The sequence below is a fragment of the Urocitellus parryii genome, chromosome 10 (genome assembly GCF_045843805.1).
Source record: "Urocitellus parryii isolate mUroPar1 chromosome 10, mUroPar1.hap1, whole genome shotgun sequence".
In the NCBI taxonomy this organism is placed as follows: Eukaryota; Metazoa; Chordata; class Mammalia; order Rodentia; family Sciuridae; genus Urocitellus; species Urocitellus parryii.
Window position 1 is genome coordinate 38,559,785 of NC_135540.1, and position 24,947 is coordinate 38,584,731.

The 24,947-nt window shown below is 31.6% G+C and overlaps 1 protein-coding gene across 1 annotated transcript in view; it reads left to right on the forward strand.

Annotated features, from left to right (window-relative positions):
- Ccser1 (coiled-coil serine rich protein 1) overlaps nt 1-24,947 on the forward strand; it is a 1,027,931-nt gene that overhangs the window by 68,026 nt on the left and 934,958 nt on the right. The window contains exon 3 of the mRNA XM_077803585.1: nt 12,192-12,285. Within this exon, the coding sequence (XP_077659711.1) occupies nt 12,192-12,285 (94 nt within the window). The remainder of the gene's footprint in view (nt 1-12,191; nt 12,286-24,947) is intronic.

The window sequence follows — 24,947 nt, forward strand, 5'->3', positions numbered from 1 at the left end:
ACATATGTCATTTTAATGTGTGTATCTCCTGAGTTATCTGGAGAGGAGTAGATCATATTGGAGGCTTACAGGGGATAATTTAAGGCCAGAACCCAGTGACATGGTTGTAACATAACTGAGAGACCCAGTAATATGTAGGTCAATGTCTATCCATAAGACATAGGTGAAGTTGTGAGGTTTTGAAATAGTCTTTCCTCCATGTGAGATAACCATGTGAAGTATATTCTGAGGAGTTTGTCGAGTTTCTAGGGATCAATGACTAAAATGCTTTCCCACAAGATTAATTGTGATATAGAAGATGAAACATTTTGAAAAAATGGGAATAAGAAAGACTGGTATATTAGAAGGAAGCCACTTTCTTGAAAAAGTGAGGAAGGGCTAGTGATGACCAAGGTGAGATAATGTCATATAAACCTTTGAAACAAAGAAATGGCAGCTTACCTCTGTATAGATATAGTTGCTATACAAAATGGAAGAAGGTAGTCTGAAAATTATAATGAAAGTGCTAATAGATTCTATAACCATTCTAAATAACTTGGAAAGTAGTTGAAGAAAAGGACGTGATATTTCAGAGGACAAATATGTAATATAGCTGAGGTGAGAAGATGATAAAACTGAATTCTTCTTTCTTTATCAAAGTAAATATAAGCTAAATAAATCTTCTGGTTATGATAAATTTTACTGGTTATGATAAATTTTAAGAGTAGGATTTAATCATATAAGCATTGTCATTAATGATCATTATGTTCAAAGGATTTAACATATCAATACTATTAGCATCTTCATATAACTTGTATATTTATTTTGTAATGTTTGATCATTTATTATATGTGGAAACATAAAACATTTAGCCTTGATTGAAATTGTTTTTGCCATCCAGAATGCATTTAAATTATTTGTCTTCGTTGCTTTTCAAATTAGTTACTTGTGTATTTTTCTGTGAGATCTCTTTGAAAATATGCTTTCCTCCGATATTTCAACTAATTTCAAATTTCTGTCACCTGAATCTGACCAAAATGTAGAAAATTGTCATTGTTCATTCCCTTTAAACGTTAAATCAACAAACATTCCCATTCCTCAGGTTTTTGTTTTGTTTGTTTTGTTTGATACCAGGGATTGAACTCAGGGGTACTCACCTACTGAGCTGCATCCCCCCCATCCCTATTTGGTATTTTATTTAGAGACCGGGTATCACTGAGTTTCTTAGCAACTACCTGATTCTTAGGATGGCCCTGAACTTGGCAATCCTCCTTCCTCAGCTTCCTGAGCTGCTGAGATTATAGGTGTGTGTCACCACACCTGGCCCCACTCTTCAGTTTTTAAGTAAGATTTAGTATTTTGTTTATGATGGAGTGTATTACTTAGGGATAGACAATTCATTTGAGAAGTACAAGATATGGTGCTCTGTCTCAGGCTGAGGCAGTGATAAGCAACTCAGTGATACTCTGTCTCTAAATAAAATACCAAATAGGGATGGGGATTTGGCTCAGTGGTTGAGTACCCCTGAGTTCAATCCCTGGTATCAAAAACAAAACAAAACATTAAAACCTGAGGATTGGGAATGTTTGTTGATTTAATGTTTTAAGGGAATGAACAAAGACTTTACAATCCAACAGGGAAATAAATCAATAGGAACTTGGTTTGTGAGATTTGATCTTTGTAATAACCGATAGGAATTTATTTGTTTCGAATAAGGGATGACTATTCTGGATCTTAGGGTGTGCTGTCTCTACCTGATTGTATTTTCTTAGAGGCTAGCCAAACTAGGAAGGGTAATTATTTGATTTTGGGTGGAGGCTTTAAGTCATACAATATCAGTTAACCTGGAGATAGTGATCAATGATATAGGCATTCATTCAGTCATATCTATGTAATGAAGCCCCAATAAAACTTTGCATCCTGAAGCTTGGATAAACTTTTTCTTGTTGTTGTTGTTGTTGGCAGTATTTGATGTGCATTTTCATCCATGAGAACAATGCAGCCTCAATACAATGGAAGCTTTGTATTTGTTCCTGCCAAATTTTACCCATCTTTTCCTATGGCTCATATTTGACGTGAACCTTTTCCCCATGACAGGTTATAACCTTGAGTACAGTGACTTTCAGTGAATTCTCTGAGTTCTCCTATTGCATTGTGATGTCTGGGGGTGTGTTTGTGAACCCCAAAACTTGCTGTTGGTGTCAAAAGTGAAGACAGTCCTGGCCTTTGCAGTTGGAACAACTCTAGCTGGTATATTATCATGGGAAAGAAACTCTTAGCTGTCTTACATATTTTAACATTGAAGACTTGGGTAGGCTGAAAAGTATACCTATTCTAATATTTCATTTCATATAAGAGCATCATGAAGTTTACAATGTGCTTTCGTTTGCAGAGTTGGTGAGTTGGTTTGGTGATTGGATCAGTGTTAGAAATAAGATTTATAATTCCCAATCTTTCGAGTTTCCCAATAGATACTTTTTTTTTACATCAAGACTGTCAGTGTCATTTGTACATATTTGATTCTTGTTTTAGAAACAATATGAAAAACATTAACTTAGAAATTAGTAAGATATTCATTAACCTCAATACATCAATCTGTAGAATTCTATATGGAAATATAAACCTAGAATAAAACCTGAATCTTAACTACTGTTTACATGTAGAATTTTTTTCCATTTTTGCTGGAGCTCTGTCCTTACCAAGAAGTATTGTTTTAACTTCATGGTTAAAATTAGTTACTTTATGCTTAACTTTATGTTTCACTAGTTTAATAAACATAAACAGTAGAATCTTTTTGAAAAATTTAGATTTAGCATATAATGAAACTGGAAAGTGATAAGAGACTCATACAACTTTTTTTTACACATATCTTCATTTATTTTTTATTGTTTTTTGTGGTACTGAGAATCAAACCCAGTGCCTCACCCATGCTAGGCGAGTGCTGTACCACTGAGCCATATTCTCAGTCCTCATACAATTTTTACTCATGAAAAATAAGCATTTTTCAGTGAGGTTAAAGATAGCTTTAGGAAAAAAATAAAAGCGTCCTTCAGAAATTCTAAGAAAACTGAGTAGAGTAGGGCTTAGCAAATGGGAATCCTTAAAAATTCTTCTGTGTTGTGCATTTTCATCAAAACATCTAATACTTTTAAAAAACTGACATCCTAAAAAACGAACTACTGTGTCATTGAAATAGTCCAACAATAGGTTACTTCATTTTTAGAAAATTCAATGATTCCTTACTTGAATGGACTACTTTAGGCAAGTGGATCCTGGCTGGAGGAAGTAAGTCACTGGGGCGGGGTGGGGGGATATTCCCTTGGGGATAATATTTTGTCCCTGGCTCCTCATTCCCTCTCTCTTCTTCCTGACTGTTGAGTAGCAACAACCATGGAGGTTGCCAACCATGGGCTGAAATCCCTGAATCTCTGTTTTTTTTGGGGGGGAAATATATATGTATATATGTATATATGTATATTGGTAACTTGGTACCAAGGAGTGAAGCCAGGAACACATCCCCAGCCAAGCCCTGTTTATTTTTTCAGATGGGGGTCTCACTAAGTTGCTTAGGGCCTTGCCAAGTTGCTGAGGCTGGCTTTGAATTTGCAATCCTCCTGTTTTAGGCTCCTGAGCTTCTAGGATTACAGGCATGTACCACAGTGCCAGTAGAAAATCCCTGAAACTCTGAGCCAAAATAAACTTTTCCTTCTCTATGTTGTTCCTGTCAGAAATATTGTTCACAGTGATGAAAAGCTGACTAACCACTAGGTAAATGAATTAGTTTCTATACATGATAAGGATACAACAGAGATTTTGAATGTACAAGAATTCTCTGGTAAAAAGCATGACAACAACAAATTTATGTATGTTTTTCTGTATTTCTGTAGCAGGAAACATAGTGAATTGTCCATATTTATCTCTGGGCAAAATATTGTATTCACTGTTGTGTAGTTGGTGTTCTTATATTCCTAACTTCAGGGCCAGGATATTCTGCACAATATGAAAGTTTTTCTATCATTTTCATGCTATAGTGTTGCAAAAAATAAAAACTACCATGGAATAAATATAGATAAATCACTTTGTATTGCTCTTCAGGCATATACGGGCAAGGGAAAACACTCTGGAGATATTCAATAAAGAAATGCCAAAGATATTTTTCAGGAAAGAATATATTTGAGTAAATTTTACAGGAAAGTATTTGGAGGATATAAGGATTATATTGTAGGGCTTTAAATGCTAAGAGATTTATATTTTAGGATTCTGTTGACACATACAGTTGACATTTGAAGAAATATATACAAATGAATATTTTAGTGAAAAAAATAGCAGAGTGATGTGTAAGTAAGAATTGAGAAACTGGGATGGTCATTGTCAAAAAGTTGACAGGGGTACTAGTTAGAAAATTATGAAGTATATTTTGTTACTGGTACATTCAATTCTGGTAATATACAAAGCATGAGGTTAGGAGAAAATGATCTCCCCCAAATATTTCTTAAATAATAGAGTTGCAGATGTTTTAATTGTAACATTACTTTGTTCTTCATTACAATGTTCATCACCAGTCAGTTAAACACAGAGTAATTGTGGGTTTTTATTGAAGAGACAAGTTGCTTTCTTTGGAGACTAGTTGATAAAAAAAAATATTAATGCATCAACAAAAGGTAAAATCTGATGTAGTCAGGTTTAGAAAAAAGGAGGTAGTGTCCATGACACTGATTCTACTGTGTAATGAAAATAGAATGTCCAAAGATACCATTTTTGTTTTTCTTCATTATATTATAAAAGGTGACCAGAAGTAAACTATGAATTCTTAAACTAACAGTAAATGTTTTAATTTTGAATGATGTGTGTGTGTGTGTGTGTGTATATATATATATATATATATATATATATATATATATTACTTCCTATTTCTCTACTTTTTGTTACTTAATAAAATTTAATTTATCCTCTTGCATATATAAAATTAATATGTTTAGAGTTTAATTTTAAATTTTATATGAATTCTGATAGAATTTTAAAATCCATACTGAATATTATATGAATCCATATAAATATTAATTTTTCCTAAACAGTAAAGTTTTACAGTATAACTTTTAAATTTTAGTAGTTTAAAACCACTTGCAATGACTTCTGGAATTATCTGTCTTTGGTTAGTGGAAAAGAAAAAGAACCAGAAACTCTGGACATAGCTTTCAGAAGCCAGTTTGGTCAGTATCTCATATGTAAACATAAAAATGCACAACAAGCAAAGCTAAATATTCTTTTCACACATTTACAAAGAACTATTATTATTTTCACACATTTGCAAAGAAAATGCATGATTTTAATGATTAAAATTTAAATTCATATTTTCAGATTGCATATATTTTAAGATTTGTTGTGGGAGGCCAGAGTAAGGATTGGCAAAATTATGACACTTTTTAAAAAAAATTTTTGTAGTTGTGTGTGGACAGCCCCATACCTTTGTTTTATTTGTTTATTCTTATGCAGTGCTGAGGATCAAACCTAGTGCCTCACACATGGTAGGCAAATGCTCTGCCACTGAGCTACAGCCCCAGCCCAAGATAAATTTTTGAAAAATAGTTATTAAAATGTATCTGAATTACACAAAACCCAAGATAAATCAATACGTAGCAAACAACAAGGGGAAGAACTTTTTGGCTGCCATGATGATAGTTAAAGGTAATTCTGCCAAAGGGACTGAGTATGTTTTATTAAATCAATTCAAAACTAAATCAAAACTAAAAATATATGATGATATTTTGTCATGAATACATGTTCCATTTTGCCATTTATAATTTATCTTTCTGGGACAATATGATTTACTTAAAGACACTTAGTTGACATTATCTGTTTTTCACAAGTAAAAAGGAAAATGGAATTAATTGTAAAATGTTTCTCAGAATGCGTTTTTAGACTTGCACAGATAATTTTGAGAGTCTTCTATAATAGCTACATCATACATTTTGGTTTTGTAATAACAGTATTTTCTTTTTAGTCAAATTTTAAAAATTATTATGATTAAAATAATGGAAAAGAATATATATCTGAACTATACCTTTTCATGGTGTGAAATAGCTACAAAATGAATGCAGACTAGACTGTAAATATCTTATTAATTTGACTGTAAATATCTTCACTTTTAAACCAAATATTATTCAGAGAGTTATACTATGTCAATTAAATATTATGTAAACAACAATTAAAGTCCATATCAGCACCCAGATCTGGTCTCTTAGATTTTACAAGTCTATTTGGATAGTCCTTTGACTAAAATTTACTTAACAGTAATTAAATGCAATTAACTTCAATTATGCTATGACATTTAATGACTATTTGAATAAGTTAATAATTTCTTTTAATGGAATTTTTTCTCATTTAAAGCAGTAGTACTTTCTTTAGTGATGTGTCTCAGCTTCCTCTATTTTTAGCAGGATCATAGTAATTACGTACATTGTAGTGAAGAGAATAAATAAGTTTAATGGGATATTTTAGACCAGGCCTTATGGAAGAGTTATATCTTAATAGGGTACTCTAATATTTTGTCCTTGACTTTGAAGCTTCAGAAATTCAATTTTATTATTTTGTGCAAGAGGGACTAGACTGTGGAGAATAGATTTGCATTAGTCAAATACAAGAAGCTGATTTATAAGTAATAATACCAATTTATTTTTAAAAGATACATTTACTAAAATACAGTTGTCTGAAAGGTCTGTGACTGAAGAAATCATGCCTTTTAAGCTCATTGTTATATAGCTGAGGCTTAGAAAATTAATTTGAATTACTTCAACAATAATTATTTAGTCTATTCTTAATTTTTCTAATATTAAATCATTTGGGACATTACGAGAGTTATCAGTATTACTACAAGATTTTTAAATGTCTGTTTGGTGAATACTTAGCTATATTGGTGTTCAGTTTAATATCCAATTAACTGATCTTATAAGTTAGTTAATAATTAGCATTTTAGTTAAATAATTAACCCTTCTTAAAATATCCACATAAAAATGTTTCATGGCAATAATTGGAATATATGTTACATTAAAACTTTAGTAGTCTTTAAATATTGGCTTAATTTTTGTCTAAGCAAATTTTCCCAATGTATTACCTTACCAAGTCTAGCATATCAATTTATCTTAAAGGTTGTAACCACCTTTTATTTTTCTTTTAAGCATATTATTATTCTTTTTGATTTTATGGCAGTTTTGAAATTGCCAAAATTGTATATATTTATGTTGTACAAAATTATATTTTGATAGATGTATGTTTTGTGGAATAATTTAATCAAGCTAATTAGCACATCCATCACCTCACATACTTACATTTTGGTAGTGAAAATAGTTTACTCCCTAAGCAATTTTCAAGTATACAGTACATTCTTATTAAATGTAATCACCATGGTGAAGCATAGATTTTCAGATCTTATTTCTCCTAAGTGATACATGCATTCTTCCTTCCACCATCTGGTAACCTCCATTGTATTTTCTGCTTCTAGGGATTAGACTTCTTTAGATTCCATATAGATGTGAGATCACCTGGCATTTGTCTTGCTGTGCCTGGTTTATCTCATTTAGCATTATGTCCTCCTTGTTAATTCACGTTGTTGCAAATGTGACAGGATTTCCTTTTTGAATCATTTTTTAAAGAAGAAAATTCTACATATTAAAAACATTCCTATAGCAAATCAGCATGCCTTGAATCTGGTTACAAATTTTGAATCCTAGGCATTTACATCTCTTTTCATCTTTTTCCTATTTCTTATACTTTGCAGATCTGGGAATTTTATATTTTCCACAGCGGAGTCTAATTTTATACTTTTCTAGTATTTATTAACCATATTAGACTTATAAGAAAAAGAAAGTCATCTTCTAAATCTTCAAATTCTGGTTGTTGATACCTATTATCTATTCATTGGACTTTGTTGTACATTTAGAGAAGATTCCAACCAAAGATCCTGGCCATCAGGTTGAACTTTATGTTTACAATTAAACTCTACTCATTAGATACCTTTTATGCCTTTAAAAAATAAAATAGCAAAACATCCTGAAGCCTCGCTTTTAATTTTATGTGATAATTCAGTGTCTTCACACAAAATGATTTTTAAGTTCCTATTGGTGGAGTTTATGACAGAGTTTTCTGTTGTGATATATAGAGTTGACATGTTAACATTATTAAACATGCATGGACTCTTCTTATTTCTGTATTAGATAGGACTAGGTAACAACTTTATCTACCAGGAAATGAGGGCCTATTTCTACCTAGCTAGCACTCTACTTCTAGCTTCTGTTAATTGATCAAATCTGAAATGCACAATTGTTCTTTTTTATATTGTGAATATGATAAAAAATATGAATTAGTTCCTGAACTCCTTTTTTACCTGATTATTATCTGTGACTGTCAGTGCTGATTAGTCCTTTCTGTTCCTGGTACAGGAATACTTTTGGTGCTACTGATTTATTTACAAGTCTCTGCTTATACAGACCGTAAGAAATATATGTCTACATTTTAGAAACACATGTGTAATTAGAAAAAATACCCATATATTATCTATTTATTAAAAACTATGGAAACTAAGGATATTCTTTCCTATCTTTTGTATTAGTAGTGCTTCTTTATATCTCTTACATTAGTTTTTCTCTTCTAGTGTTATGAACTTATAACCTTTGACAGACACAAGTTGTTTTATTTTGTAATATTCACTTTTTTTTATGCTCATACTGTCAACATTTAGCTGTGGATTTTCCATTTAGGTTGCTTTTCTTAGCCAGCCTTTTGAAACAAACTGACTTTTTCTCTAGCAACAAAGACATGTTCCAGCATGCCTTGTGTTTCCTTCCTCCCTCCTCCCCCATATCTCTTCTTTTTCTTCCTTTCTTCCTTATAATAGTTAAGGAATCCTGGTTCTTTCTTGTTAGGGGCTATCAGACAACAAGCGTCCAGATGCTAGGGATATTCAATAGCTGACTGAAGACAAAAGTAATGCTGCTGCTGTTTGTCTTTTTTAGGAAGAGATCTGGAAAACCAAATATTTTAGGTTTATGAGTTCACACTGACTTTTTTGTGTAACATTTCACCTTGCTATATCCATTCATCTTTATTATGAGGTTTCTCCAGCTTCAAAGACTTTGTAGAAGAGCAACATTGTTGCTCTGTAAACATAATATCAAGGCAAGGCAATTTAGAACAAATAGATTTAAGAAGCAACTCTTGTAGACCAGTGATGGAGCCCTACCGGCACAAATGTCAAGCATCACCTGTAATATTAGAGTAAAATAAGAACAATGCACTGTGTTTTCCAAATTTAATTGATCCTTTTATTAACTTTACTTTCCTATATGAAATTTTGGAATAACAGTGTCAGAGTTTCAAGCATTTCCCTATTAAAAGTAATTTAAAAATTATTTTCAAATTGTGGGTGGATGTGTTAATTTTGAAAATTCAAAAGGGCCCGAAAAAATCTCCTTGAAAAAATAATGTTTGCTTCTGAATCTCAGGAATTTCTGGAACCAGGAACCAGGGGTCCTTCTGCCATGATGATTCAATTTTTTAAGTACATTTAGGCTGGTCTTGGCCACACAATGAAATCCATGGATCCTCTGTTGGTGGCACTTTGCATCTCGCAGTATTGATCACCAGACATATTTCTTGTTTTTGGAACATGGCTCTGGTCAGGATGTTGGGTAAAATACCCATCTTGGATCATTCACCAAGAGTAGAGAGTTAGGCTCATAAAAGAACCTGGCAGCTAGGTGAACTGCAGTGGTTCCAATTAAAGGAAGAATGTGAAAACCATGGAATAGAAGCACACAAAATGTAAAATGCATTTACTTGACATAATAAAAAAAAAGTGACCTCAATATACCTAGTATTCATTTATTCCCTTTGTTCCTTCCCTCCTTGCTTTCTCAATGTTGTTGGTTGTATTGGTTTCCAAGGGCTTCTATAACAAAATACTAAGGGGCTTGAAGGACAGAAATTTACCTTCCAACAGTCCTGAAGGCTGTAGGTTCAAGGTCAAATTGTTGGCAGATTTGGTTTCTCTGAAAATTTTTCTTTTTGGTTTACAAATGGCCTGTCTTCTATCTATGTCCTCACAGTATTGTCCTTCTGTCCTAAATTCTTCTTCTTACAAAAATACTAATCACATTGGATTAGAATCCATCTATGTGACCTCTTTTAACCTTAACTCCCTCCTTAAGAGCCTCCTCCCCAAATATAGTCACATTTTAAGCTAGTTGGGATTAGGATTGAATATGAATTTTGAAAGTTCATAATTCAGTCCAATGAATTGAAAGTCCAAGTGTTAAATTATTTAGCCTGATTTAAATTTGAGTAAATTACTACTGTTTCACAGTAAAGTGTCTCTTTTGTTTAACTAATATATTCTTGACTATTAGATTAATAGCCTTTCATTTGGATAGTACTTCATAGACATTGATGATGGTGTCTTCACAAAATCACCCTTTTAAACATTCCTTTTCCACATTTAACTCATGATGGTTTTTTTTTTTTTTTTTTTTTTTTTTTTTGTACCTGGATTGAACCCAGAGTCAATTAACCTCTGAGTCACATTCCAGTCCTTTTTTCTTTTCTTTTTTTTTTTTTTTTTTGTATTTTATTTAGAGACAGGGTCTGGCTGAGTTGCTTAGGGCCTCACTAAATTGCTGAGACTGGCTTTGAACTCACAATCCTGCAGAGTTGCTAGAATTACAGGCATGCATCATTGAGCCCAGCACTGTTGTTTTAATCTCCTATTTTGCTCTTTTTAGTGTGACAGCTTATTTTTTGTTGCCGACACCATCCTTTGTTGTATATAGATGAGCTACTTGGGCTTTCTTGGGCTACTGAGCTTCCAATAAACAGTTGATTTTATTTATAGTTTAAAGTATGACTTATCTTTGTTAGGAAAAAGAAGCACTTATATTTGAGAATATATATCACCTTTCAAACCATTTTGCTGTATTCATGGATCACACATGTTTCTAAAGTTTAATAATGTTTAATTCTATTTATTAAAGTGATAGTGATTTATTTAAAAGTCCCAGTGTCCTTAGTTTAATTCCAAGAATTAAAGTGTTCAGTATCCATTTGACAATATCATTAGCCTTTCCTTAATGAATATTTACTTCTTTCAACTTAAATTATGGTAACATTCCCATCAATTGAGAAAGTAATCTGACATTGGCTATTTCTCTTGATGTTGTACTTTTTGTACTTTTGTTATTTCATTCTTAGTCCACAGATGTAAGTTTTATATTTCTTAATACACCCATCTATGTACATATACAAATATGCAAATCAGGATTTAGTTCCTCCCTCAAGAATTCCTTCTTGTATGCATCTCCACCCCCCTCAGAACTTCTCAACAGTGTATACCCATCCAGTTTATTTTGTTATAAGTCTTGAAAAAAATTAGGAATTACATCTCATCTTTATTGTATTGTTTTATAATGAATATTAATAATTATCTTTTAGTCTAATTTTTTTATTTAATTTAGTGCAAATGATTTGGATATGTTAACTGGATCCCTACTTCCAAATATTGTCTAAATTAGTACTTCACAGTTGGTAGTCTATAAAACATTTGTTTAAAAGCAATATATATATAATATATATATATATATATATATATATATATATATATATATTTAATTTTTGATCAGCAAAGTCTTTTTCATATCTCTGGAGTTTGTTTAAAACTCCCTACTCTTGGTATATCTAATATTGTCAGTGTATTTAATATGTAGAAATATTTTCCTATATTCTGATATGTTTGTCACCTGTTCATATATATTTTTATTGCATTATAATTTGAATGATATAAATTTTAACAGATATATATCAGTTAAAAAACATAACTGGAGGGGTTGGGGCTGTAGCTTAGAGATAAAGCATTTGCCTCGCATGTGTGAGGCACTAGGTTCAATCCTCAGCACCACATAAAAATAAATAATGATACTGTGTGTTCATCTACAACTAAAAAAATAAAAATAAAATAAATGGAAAATTGGTAATTTTTAAAATGATTTTTAATTTTTTATTGGACTGATAATTTTAGAGTCTCTAAGAGTTAAATATCTTTTGAGATGCATTGGGTACTTCTCATTTCTGAGATTTTGAGTTCTTACCGCTTGTGGCTTCTGCATGTACATACTTCCTCCATTTCTTAGCACATCAGTTTGTAATTATCGGTTTTCTTTTTCTTTTAGGATGTTTTAAATAACCTGGGATCCTGTGAACTAGATGAAGATGATCTAATGCTCGATTTAGAATTTTTAGAGGAACAGAACCTTCATCCTTCAGGTAAGTGTTGAACAAATACATAATATAACTGATATTTGTCACTTAGCTTACACTGATAGGCTAAATATTATTGAGACTGCATTCAGTCTTTTAAATCAACCTTTATATTTTATATGCAAGGGAACTGTAAAATGTACTATGGGGTTATAATATTTGAAGTTCATTATGGAAACCTGGATCTGGTTGGAAGAAATTTATAAAATAGGAAAACAACTATAAAATAAGATTTTTGTCAAAGAAAAGTATTCCAACTGAATACTGAAAAATGTAAAAAGTTAACATTTTCTACTTTAGGGCAAAAGTATTAACTACAATCCCACTTTTCATTTATTTTATGTATCTAAATGTAAGTTTTGTGGATCTAAATTTACTATTCCAAATTTTAGCCACTGTTTTTTCCCCCATAACTACAGAGATTAATGCTGATGCAGTAATATTTGGCTCAAAATTAATAATTCCAAATAGTGTCCACAAACACATACTCATAAACACATAAACACACATAGGGTTGTAGTATATGAGTAATAAATCCATGTTGAATGAATTAAGGGGACCACTACATTCATAAAAAAATCAAATTTATATTAAAGCATAAAATATCATGTTTTCGATTTCCAAATAACTCCATGTAGCTTATAAGAATCCATTATTCAAATTTAGATATTTGACAACAAAGGTAAACTTTTATATTCTATTTTTTATTTCTGATAATACCTTAAATATAGTCAATTTTAAAGTTCATGTGAAATATTGTTAAATACGAGCTTTAAATTTTTGGATTCTACTGAATAAATTTAAGAAAAATCAAACTCTTGGATCATAACATCCTTATTTTTATCTAATGGGTATTAGACGTAATCTCTACAGTAGTTTCTAACTATAACATTTTATGATGAACTTCTGTTTATGCCGTGTCTTTATGCCACAGATGATAATCATATTAATGATTTCCAAAAGATGTTAATAGTGATACTTACATTTTCTTACACTGTATGTTAGGCTAAAATCTGAAATGAAGTTGTTTGTAAAATTTTTTGTTGAAAATATTTTAAGATACAAATTTTTCACAATATTATTCTTGCAGTTGATTTGATAGATAACCTTTTATATATGTAGATCTTTCTCACTTTTACCTAGATAGCTTCTAAAATTTGTGATTCATATGTATTTGTCTGAAGAATTGTACATTTTTAAAAATATTTAGTTTGCATTCACCTTTAGATTCAACTATGCAGTTTCTATATTTGTGATCCTATGATACTGAGAAAATACAGAATATGTGCTTATGCATTAAAATACTTGTAATAGCAAATATTAGGACATCTCAAATTTTCATCAATAGAACACTTACTAAATATACAATATTATACTTAACAGTCATTAAAAGGAATGAGAGGTGTCCATCCTGCTATTGCATTATAAGAATGATTCTTCATGTTGAGCTTTATGATGATGGAATAAATTGTCAATGTGTATATTATTCAATCCCCTAAACATCACTTAAGTGTAATAAGTAGATATTTTCTTCCTCTTGGTGTTTTGCTGAATCTTCATTCCCAATCCCATAACTTATATAGTCTCCAAGAAAATGAGTGAGGATTTTTCTGACAATATGACAACAGATCAGAAACAAATCTCATAATTTTGAAGGTATTTAATTTTTTTTGTAAAGAACAAGAATATAACTGAATTTTGCTAATTTGGGATTTTTAGTCCTTTATTTTTCTGAAATTGGTAATTGAACCAATGGACATCTTACCACTGAGCTACATCCCCAGCCCTTTTTATTTTTTTATTTTGAGATGTGGTCTTGCTGTGTTGCTTGGAACCTCACTAATTTCCTGAGGTTGACCTCAAACTTGTGATCCTTTTGCATCAGGATCTCTAGTCACAGGCATGTACTGTCATGCCCAGTTAATTTGGGATTTAAAAAAAATTTAGATGGAACCATGATTTTTAGGAAGTAATGGGATGAGTGGAGAGAAATTGTTAGATGTCAGAAGATTGTCAATAGGTAACCAAGGAATTCTATAGGATAAATAATGTGATTTATTTGACAGATAACTGACCTGATGATAGGGGAGGGAAGACAGCCATATATTTAAAAAAGCTAAATTCTGTGGGACTTCCTTGTTGGTATACTCATTTTAAAATATATTCAAAGAATATATTTTAATCTGACTTATAAATTACACATATATACATGCATTGATTTTTATGTTTTTATGTATCATTTAAGTTACAATAGTAAAAAAAATATTTTTAAAATTCAATGAGTTAATCAGAACTTTTAGATTTGAGTGAGTTATAGGATTATATTTTATTTTGTTAATTTATACAGTAAGTTATAGTTTATTTGTTGTAATGATATTTTGATTAGGTTTATTAAGGAAAACTTGAGAGTTGTAGGTAGTTGAAACAATATGGTATCTGAGATTTGCTTTACCAACAAGTGTGGGCAAAAGAATAGATGAAACTAAGTTAACAAATTGTTGAAAACTATCAAAATTGGGTAATGGTGCATGGAAGTAGGAGGAACTCATGGAGTTAGAGTTTCATGAAATAAAATATTCTATTTTGTGTGTTTTTGAAGATTTTCATAAACAATTAAAATAATTGGAAAAAAAGTACCAATAATATAACAATTTCAGTTATATTTGGTTGCCAGTCATAATGAAGCCCAAAGAATGATTTACAAATCTGAAGTCTTAACTAAATGTATGTGCTTTGCGACAAAACTTAACCTCTTTAAATTTTAAATCTTCTTTACAAACTAATAATAATGCTATGTAGTTTGTTCACGTACTTTAAAGAATAAAAGTGGCATAAGAAATTCTGTTAATTTCCTGAGTCAATTTCAAGGTATGGGTTGCTTGTTTGAAAGCTTAATAGAATGTCTAATGTTAACCAATGAATCCTGTGAAATTAACTGGGTAAAATGAAATCCTTGGACAACTGAATAAGATGACTTTTCTGCAAATGAATGTTATTAAAAATATGGTAAAATATCAAACAATGCATATCCTAAATATGAATTTAGGTTTTGGTTTTGGAATACTTAATCTTTCAATATCTGTTACACAGTGAGCTAGAATATGATTGTATTTCTATATAGGCTTTTTCCACTATTACCTTCATAGTGGAAGAAGCTGATGGTAAATATACATTTTGATAATATGCCAGTGAATCATCATAATTGATCAAATGAGTTAAAAGGAAAGATGGAACAAATTTTTTTAAAAAAATGTCTCTCTATTCTTACCTTGGCTCCCTTTGCTGCCAGGGGTAGATTGTATATAACCATGAGCATTTGGTAGTTTGTGATCCAAATGTTTGAGAATTCATTGGTGTTCATTAAGGGATGGGGGTAAGCGAAATGGGAAGGTGTTGATCCAAGGACACAAACATTCAGTTATTAAATTGACAAGTTCTGGGCATCTAACATACACTATGGGTGATGGTGGGTATGTTAATTAATTTGATTGTTACAATCATTGCATAATATGTATGTATATAATTTTTATTGTATAGTCTCCACATATTCAATCTTTGTCATTTAAGTGTTTTAAAATTTTTAAAAAATAAAAATAAGCTGATGGTCAGAGTGAACAAATTGTGCTATATCTATATGAGAATATAATGATATAACTTGCACAGGAAAAAAAAAGAAGTTTTGACACATACAACAACATGGACAAACTGCAAAATAATTACGCTACATGAACAGAGCCAGATGAAAAGAGTAAATTCTGTGAGATTCCTTTTGTAGAAAAATTTAAAAATGAAAACTAAACTCCAGTGACAGAAAGCAAAGCAGTGGTTGCTAGGATTATGAAAGAGGGCATGAAGATGCTACAAACAGACAACATAATGAGGAAATGTGAGAGGATTGACTTTGTTGATTATCTTGATTCTGTATACTTGTGTCAAAATTTATTAAATGGTGTGCCTTAAATATATATAGTGTATTTGCATAGCCATTAAATCTTGATAAGCATGTTTAGAAAAAAGGAAAAAAATAAGTCAATGGGAAGGGAAATTGAATGCCTGTAATGAGCCAGGCTCTTTTCCTAGATGATTTCAAGTAAATCTCATAACTCTTAGGGAAAATGGTACTTCCTATATCCATTCCAAATAAACAAACTGAAAGTTAATATCAAAAGACTGGAGGCACTTTGGAGTCTGATATATCCATAAAATTTCAGCTACACCATGGTGCCCTTGGAAGGTGATCTTTCCAAGTGTCTTTTTCCTCATTTGTAAAATGGCAAGGATTACTTATCTGTCTCAAATCATCCTAACTGAAATTGTGACACAGACACATTTACATGCAAAGTGACTTTCCCAGTTACTTAGAATACAGTAGGAACTCACCATGAGTTGGCTATGTCCCATGAAATTTTTGACAGTTTTAATACCTTGTTAAAGAGTGTCTTGCCATTAGTTAAATGGTCCTTAGTTTCTGAATACTTAATCATTATTATAGATTATTTAAAATATATTTTGATTTAGATTTCACTGTGTAAATTCTGTCTATCATTTTAAATGGTGATTTACCAGTATTAAATATTCAAAAATTAATTAAGATACTTTGCTTATAATAGGTAGTACATTTCTTTTTTTGTTAAAATCCATGCAATTCTAAAAGTGCAAAACTATATTTTCAAATATTCAAAGTACTACAACGTATTTGAAATAATAATATCCCTGAGAAATTATAAGTTTCTGTTTTAAATACCTTAAAAAGTTACTACCCCAAATCATTATTTTCAAAGGGAAACTGAAGTGTTTCTATGCATTACATTTGATCTTTACCAATTGCAGATGATTTACTTATTTGAAAATATATATCATTATTTAGTGTTCTTTGGGGAAAAGAATGTAATGGTCATTTGGATGATAGAGTGAGGAAATCTTACATTGTGTTTTTGTTGTTTATATTGGATATTGCATCTAAAAACACCTAGAGCATTATCTCTTGGTATATGTCCAAATGCAAATGGGGAAGTAATGGCCCAATGATATCAATTAGGAATTAATTAGGTAGTTGCTAAATTATTTTGAGTTTGATGAACAAGCATTACGAAAATTCTTCAGTGAGTTAGGAACTCCTTCTGCGCCTATTAATTAAGAAGGTAATTTTAGTTATTAATTTTTAATGGATAATAGCACAGCAGAGCAGAGATGAAACCCTAGTGGTTTTGCTAATATGAATGGTAATGTACAAAGAATTGCAACACTCACACAGGGAAAATTGTACCAATCAGCTGTAAGTTTCTACAAGCTCTGATATGTCTCAGTCAGAAAGAGTCTGTACAAGGTGTTTTCAATCTGATTGGGCAAAGCTCTGAAATGTATGCCACTTAATTTGGGAGATACAACATAGAGGTTAGAAATGTAGATACTGGAAGTAGACAAATCTGATTTACAAAACATATTGTGTAATATGGAACAAATAATCCAATCTCTTAGCTTCCATTTCTTCATCAGCAAGTGGGGTAATAGTCGGGTCTAGCTCATGTATTTTTTTTTTAATTTTTATTGTTGGTTGTTCAAAACATTACATAGTTCTTGACATATCATATTTCACACTTTGATTCAAGTGGGTTATGAACTCCCATTTTTACCCTGTATACAGATGTATTTTTTTGGAGAAATAATAAGTGAAAGCATATTAGAATATTCAGTCTCATGTGTAGCATATGATGTCTTGTACTGATTTTAAAAATATGCATGATAAAATATAATCAGCTAAGGATTAATAAGAACCTGATCCTGACAATTTTATTATTCTTTCCAGCCTCTGTTGAAAATCTAACCACGTTTTTAGATACTCATGCTATTATATTGTAAGAATAAAATGCAATCTCACATATATTTAAATTTGATCACTATTTATTAACAAACTTATAACATTATTGCATAAAAAATAAAATAATAGCCTGATAAATAACCTTTATTGAGTCTAGGTAGCAATTCAATAAGGTAAATCAGATTTCTTTCACATTTGAGAAAATTGGTACTTTGAGTGACAAGGGATTTCAGGCAATAGATGAACCAGCTGGACTCAAAGTGTTTTTTGACTGAGGTTTTGTGTTTAATCATTATGATTTTCTGGACTAATAAAATTAATTCATGTAGAACTTTAAAATCAGAAGTACACTTGAAGCTTTTGTTTCAAAGTAATTCTTTTTGCTAGTAACTTTTTCAGTTACAAAAATCACTTAATTATGTTTGTCTTTGATTCCAGACAAGAAGCTGAAATTAAGTTATATTTATTCATTGAAGCACCTACATTACGCAGAGCACTGATCGAGGCACTTAGTTCTGTTTTTGCTTTAAATTATAATTCATAAACACTTTGGATTATCTCATTTAATCCTCATAAAAATTTTTTCAGGAAGTACCATTCTCATTGAAGATGCAGGAATATAGACTCAGAAAAGCATCAGAAAAGCATTGTTATTTGTCCATGATTATAGGGCATAAATTTTTTAAAATTATCTTTTGTGACTGCTACCTACTTACTGATTCTGCTATAGAAATCTCTTTATGATGTTGAGTTACTAGAAGGATCAGTTGTATTAGATTAGTCATTTTTTAACTAAAGAGTGTATTTTTTTCATAGTACTATAGTAAAGTTGCCATTGTGACACAAATTTTTGTCATTTTTGTGGGTTTCATCAGTTGATTTTGTTACTCTTTATTTTTGTTTTAAAGAGGTTAGAGTACCCGTTATCTGCTTGATTGCCATTAGATGGCAATCTTGTTCTAATGATGATAACAGTAACCCTACCATGAATCTGTACTCAGCTTTATGGTTTACAAGGTATTTCAAATACCGTTATCTCGTCAAATTATCACAGTAACTCTCTGAAATAGGTGTTAATATATCCCAGGTATAGTGGAGGAAGCAAATATTCTTTGGCTAAAAAAACCATTTAGCCAATTTTAACTCAGATCTTAACATTACATGACAGGTTCTCTTCATTCTTTTCAGACCTTGGTGCATCTAATTTTATCTACAATTCTAATATATTGGGTTATATATTTTCCAAGGTCACTGAAAATCATAGTTATATATTAGAAGAAGAGAAGTTGTTCTAATGATGTAGTCTTGCTGACTCTGGTTAAAAAGTATGGACTGTTCGCTGAAAAGCAAGGGAAAAGGAGAAAGGCTTTGAAAAGTTGACAAAGTCATAAAGCAGAACAGTGTGGGGTCATTTAAGACAGAAACAAAAACATCTCTATCCATATCAGCAGGGAAGGAGGTTTTACTGTGTGGCAGTGTATGACTCTATTGATTCTTAAAAGTTCTTATGATAGCTCTGAATCATCAAGAATAAATAACTTCTGCAAACTGGTAAAATGGAAAACTATAAAATTTCCTTTGGAGATATATCTATCTAAATTTTGTTTATTTTTAACATATTAAATGGGAAAAATTCTCCTTCATAAATTTTAGCTTTCTACAAAGTATAATTTTGTAAGGAGGGTTCAGACAGCAAAAATTTATATAGACTTTAGATTAGATTTTGTATGCTCTATTTTTCCCCATATTCATTCCCCAAGTTCTTGCAGACAACACAAGGCTAGCCATGTGAAAGAGGTTGCTAATTCCCATCCTCAAAAAGCAGTCAGATATGCTCTACTGATGGAAAGTATCAGGATCATTTTACTTAAACACGAGACTATACAGAATTATTTTTCAGGATAAATAATTTAAAGTTGTAACAGTTTTAGCTTATTTTCTATTGTTGCTTGACCAATTCACTAAATGAACAATTAATTCATTAATTTGACACTTTGTTTCCAATTCAAATTTCAAAATTATCACCTGCTTTAAGATGGTAATATTTACCTGGGTGCAGGATTTTCATTGCTCAGTTAGCTGTGCTAACTGGTGTACTTTTTTGACCGAATGATGTCATAATGGGAAGAGAATTTGGGAAGTAAAAGGCTCTCTCCTGCTTTTGTTCTTTATGAGTATTGTTTTAAGTGCTTTGTTCAAGGTCATACAGTTAGTTTATAATAGGAGGTGATTCTTAAATAAGAAATTCACCAACTCCATTTAAAAAACAAAATGACAATTAGCGATTTTACTGTTATTTTTTTGTAGTGATTGCCAGCAGAGTAAATCATTTGTATTTGCTGATATAAAAGTACCTACAGCTATTTCTCCTTTCAGCCTTTGCTATATTTTAAGAGGAATATTTTAGCACAATGAAAGCTTTCATAGAGAACAGCTTTCAAAATATAATCAACTAGAGTTGAAAAGGGTTTATACATTTTAACATAATTTGATATTTATTAAGTGAAAAAAATTTTAATGAAGTCATAGTATTTACTTGTAGCCTGCTGTTCTAGTAAACTCTTGTGCTGCACAAAAGGGCAGTCAATGGCCCCAGTTCATCAGAGGACACAGTCAAAAGATTTCTTTCATTCAGCATGGTTTTTCTGGGGCAATTAGAAAGAAAATATGTGTCTTCATATAAAATTTTGTGGCCTCTTACAATTATGTGGTGACATCCCCATACAACTGCTTGAATAATGCCAGCAGCATCAGCTGTCACTATCAAAATGAGCAAGTAATTAAGAAAGCAAATGCTGGTATTTCTTCTGAAGAAACAGAATATTTATGCACTTAAAATTGTTCACCAATAAGAAAAATAACCACTTACATGAAACATAATTTCCATAATGCCTGAGGCATAAAAGGAAGGAATAATAATGAACATTCATACTATTACAACAAATTAAGTTGTAATTGTACACACTAAATACAATTGCAGACTTTCTATTCCTTTAGTAGCATAATTTTATCAGGTGCTATAGAAGCATCTTGACCCTTTTACTTATTTTTTGATTCTACATCTTATTAAAAAATTCAAAAGTTTGCACTGCAATCTATTGGTTATCTCTTATCAAACCACCTTTTCTATACCCATGCATTTTGGTGAGCTATGATAATTGAAATAAGATAAAGATTGGTCTGGAGAGTGGAATGTAAGTAAATCTGATTGATGCCATGATATTAGTCTCAAATACTAAGTTCCAACCTTTTGATGAGACAGTGTTCAGTTTATTGTTTAGTGAGATGAAAGGAAGATGCTAGCACTGCTGAACTCTGGTACGTTTTTGGAAGTGAAAGAACAAGGTAGAATGTATTGTAGAATTTGAAAATGACTTAAGGCAAGTCCTTTAATTTGGGGGCTTGACTGAGATTAGGCAAGGATCTTGTTTTAACAGTTTATGGTTGTGGGACTGGTGGAAGCAGCAAGGTGATGATTTTAACATGAAGGGTTTAATGTTCCTAGGGCATGCATTGTTGATACTTTCTATTGAGGAACTGAAAGGTTCTTGGGGAAAGTCCTGTAATGAAAATTAATAATTTGCAATAGTTAATTTATGCCAAAGACAGTGAAATATAAATGTAATGTTCATGTGAGAGTCAACTATTTGGCTGCAGTGATTTTAGCCCTGGGTCTTCCCACTGAGGGAAGCAGAGTAAAACTTTTTAAATGGCAGCATGGACATGGCAGATGCTCACTCCCATTTGAGTGGTCAAAATGACCTATGAAGTTTCTGGGGTGGTTATCTTAATCATCCCTAAAAGTCAGTCTACTCTCTGTCAAATGACCCTATATGGGGTAGCAGCTGAGTCACATCATTTATGACACTTGTGATCCATTATATACCAATCACAAAACACTAATAATAGAAGGATCATGTATGAGCAGAACTTGTGTCTACTTCTCAGCCAGTACCAGGAAAGCTAGATTAAACCAGACAGTAGACCCCAGTGCTACATGGAAGAGCCCACAAAACCAGATATGGGCTTCTTAACTAAACTAAACCTCTTCCTGATAGTTTGTGTTGGGCAGGATTCCTCCTGTGAGATCACAGAAACATCTTCAACCTAGGACTGAATGGATTGTCTGAAAAAGGTTTAGATGAAAAGAATCAGTCACTCCTAGACTAAGGTGTTCTAACATTTTTTCCCCCAAGTATAGAATATTCTCAGCACCTCAAAATGACAGTTATATAGGAACATTTTCTCAGTGATAAGTTGAATCATCTTATCATTGTAAATTAATCTACCTTTTAAGGTAATGATTTGGGAAGTATCCTTTGTTTCACTCTCTGTGAGATTTTTATCTACATATTAAACATCACTGATGTGCACTGGAAGATGTGGTCCATTTTGTATCTTGGCACCAAGAGTAATTTGTGCCTACTCCTCATGTACAACACTCAAAGATCAGAAAATTTTTGAAACATGTATTGTTTGTGGTAAAATATTTTAGTGAAAATGGAAATAGAAGTCATAACCAGTTTTACCAGGTAGTTGTTTTTGATAATATATTTCAATGAACTGAAGATTCACATTTTACTATCCTTGATTTGATCTCTTTTTTTTAAGATGCCAGCAATTTTATTTATTACTGAAGGCTAACAGCTTATAATCAAGGAAGGAACTACTAGCTAAAGATATTAAAAAGCCTAATCAAATGAGGTAGTAGAAGGGACTTTAGAGATGAAGCCACACATTCAAAGAAATTAAATTTTAGAGATAACAATTGACTTGCTAGAAATTATACAAAGAAATTAAATTTTAGAGTTAACAACTGACTCGCTAAAAGTTTTACAAGTTAATTTGTTTTAAGTGCAACAACTCCTTGCATTTATATAATACTTTGGCTTACAAAGTAAATAATTCACATATTACTCTTACTAGCCATGGACTCTGGCCAGTAGTCTTTTGTTTGTGGAATCTTCTGAGGCCTAAGTAGGCCCTTTTAGGTAACATACATGACTCTGTAGTCTTATAAGTTTGCAAAACCTGTTAACTATTATAAAAGCTAATAATCAATAATATTAATCAGAAAGGAGCAAACCCAGTGCCTCACACGTGCTAGGCAAGTACTCCACCACTTATTTCACTTACCATAATTTTATTTATAGAGTACAGCTTTCAACCTAATAGCTTATATCTTTGACAACTACTTTGACTGAGATGCCTATAGATTTGAAAATGATTGCTTTTATTTGATTCTTTTGCAACCACAAAAAATTTTGTAGAACAATATATTTATTGAATAAAAATTTAAAACTTATACCACCAGATAAAGGAAGTCAGTCAACCCATGATGATCTAACAAAGGTGATTTAGCATTGATTGGCAGAATTATTTTAAATAACTACACAATATGTGTATCTTGAAAGTAAAACTATCTTAGACCAAATATATACATTTGTAATGCAATACATATTATATATAATGTATGTATAATATCATATATACCACATAAGAAAATAGGATTTTTAGAGAATAGTAGGAGTGAAATATTAACACATATATTTTTGCCTCAGACCCTTCCATTTAGAAAACCCAGAAAAGCCCCCATTTCTGATTAGAAACCCTTGATAGGATCATTTTTGCTTTTTGTCTCGTTTTTATAAGCAAAATATGTTTAATCTTTAGTAAATAAGTATCCAGTATGATACCCATATTTGTCCATATGTATGCATTGCTTATATAGCACATTTTTTGATGCCTATTCCTGTATTTATATGTGCATAAATTTGTCCTAGTCTTTATTATCATGATATATAAAAGATAGTCTACTGGAAGCCAGGCATGTTGGTGCACGGCTGTAATCCCAGTGGCTCAGGAGGCTGAGGGAGGAGGATCATGAGTTCACAGCCAGCCTCAGCAACTTTGAGGCACTAAGCACTCACTGAGACCCTGTCTCTAAATAAAATACAAAATAGGGCTGGGGACATGGCTCAGTGGTCAAGTGTCCCTGAGTTCTATCCCTGATAGCCCCCACCCCCCCAAAAAAAAACCCCACAAATAAACAAAAACAAAAACAAAAATTCTACTGGAGATAAGTTTCTTGTACTAAGAATTACATTATTTTCTGATATTGCCCATTTATGTATTTATTTTTGGTACTAAGATTGAACCCAGGGGCACTTAACCACTGAGCCATATCCTAATACCTTTTACATCTTTATTTTGAGACAAGGTCTCTCTAAGTTGCTTAGGGTCTCTGCAAATTGCTGAGGATGGCCTTGCATTTGTGATCTTCCTACCTCAGCCTTCCGAGCCTCTGTAATTACAGATGTTTGCCACTGCACCTGTCTGATACATATGCTACATTTTTAATCCTCTGTGGAACTAGGAAAGGCAATTTTTCGACTATCACTTAGAAATAATTTCTCTAAAGTTAACTCACAGTTCAATCTTTCTCCTTAGGTAGATATGTGTATTTAATAACCTGCTAGCAATTTCATCTGATATCAGTTATACGCATTAGATTTAATTCCTCTGAAATTAACCTATTCTACCTGTCTGTAACTTTGTTTTTGCTCTTCATGTTTCCTTTTTTTTTTTGGTGAATATCATCAACATTGGTGCAGACAACAAAACTTGAAATCAGGTGTCAACCAGTTTGAACTGATTCTACTTTTAAGCTACTAATGGCTCTGTATCATCATTTTTCTCTAATTCAGTGGATTTCACACTTCTTTTAGCATTTGAACATTTTATACAACAAGTTGTTGTTTTAGGGCCCTTTCTATGGCTCCAGGGTTCATTAATGCCCTTTTTGTTTCTTATCCCCATTGTCATCTTTGATGCAAAATTCAGACCTTTC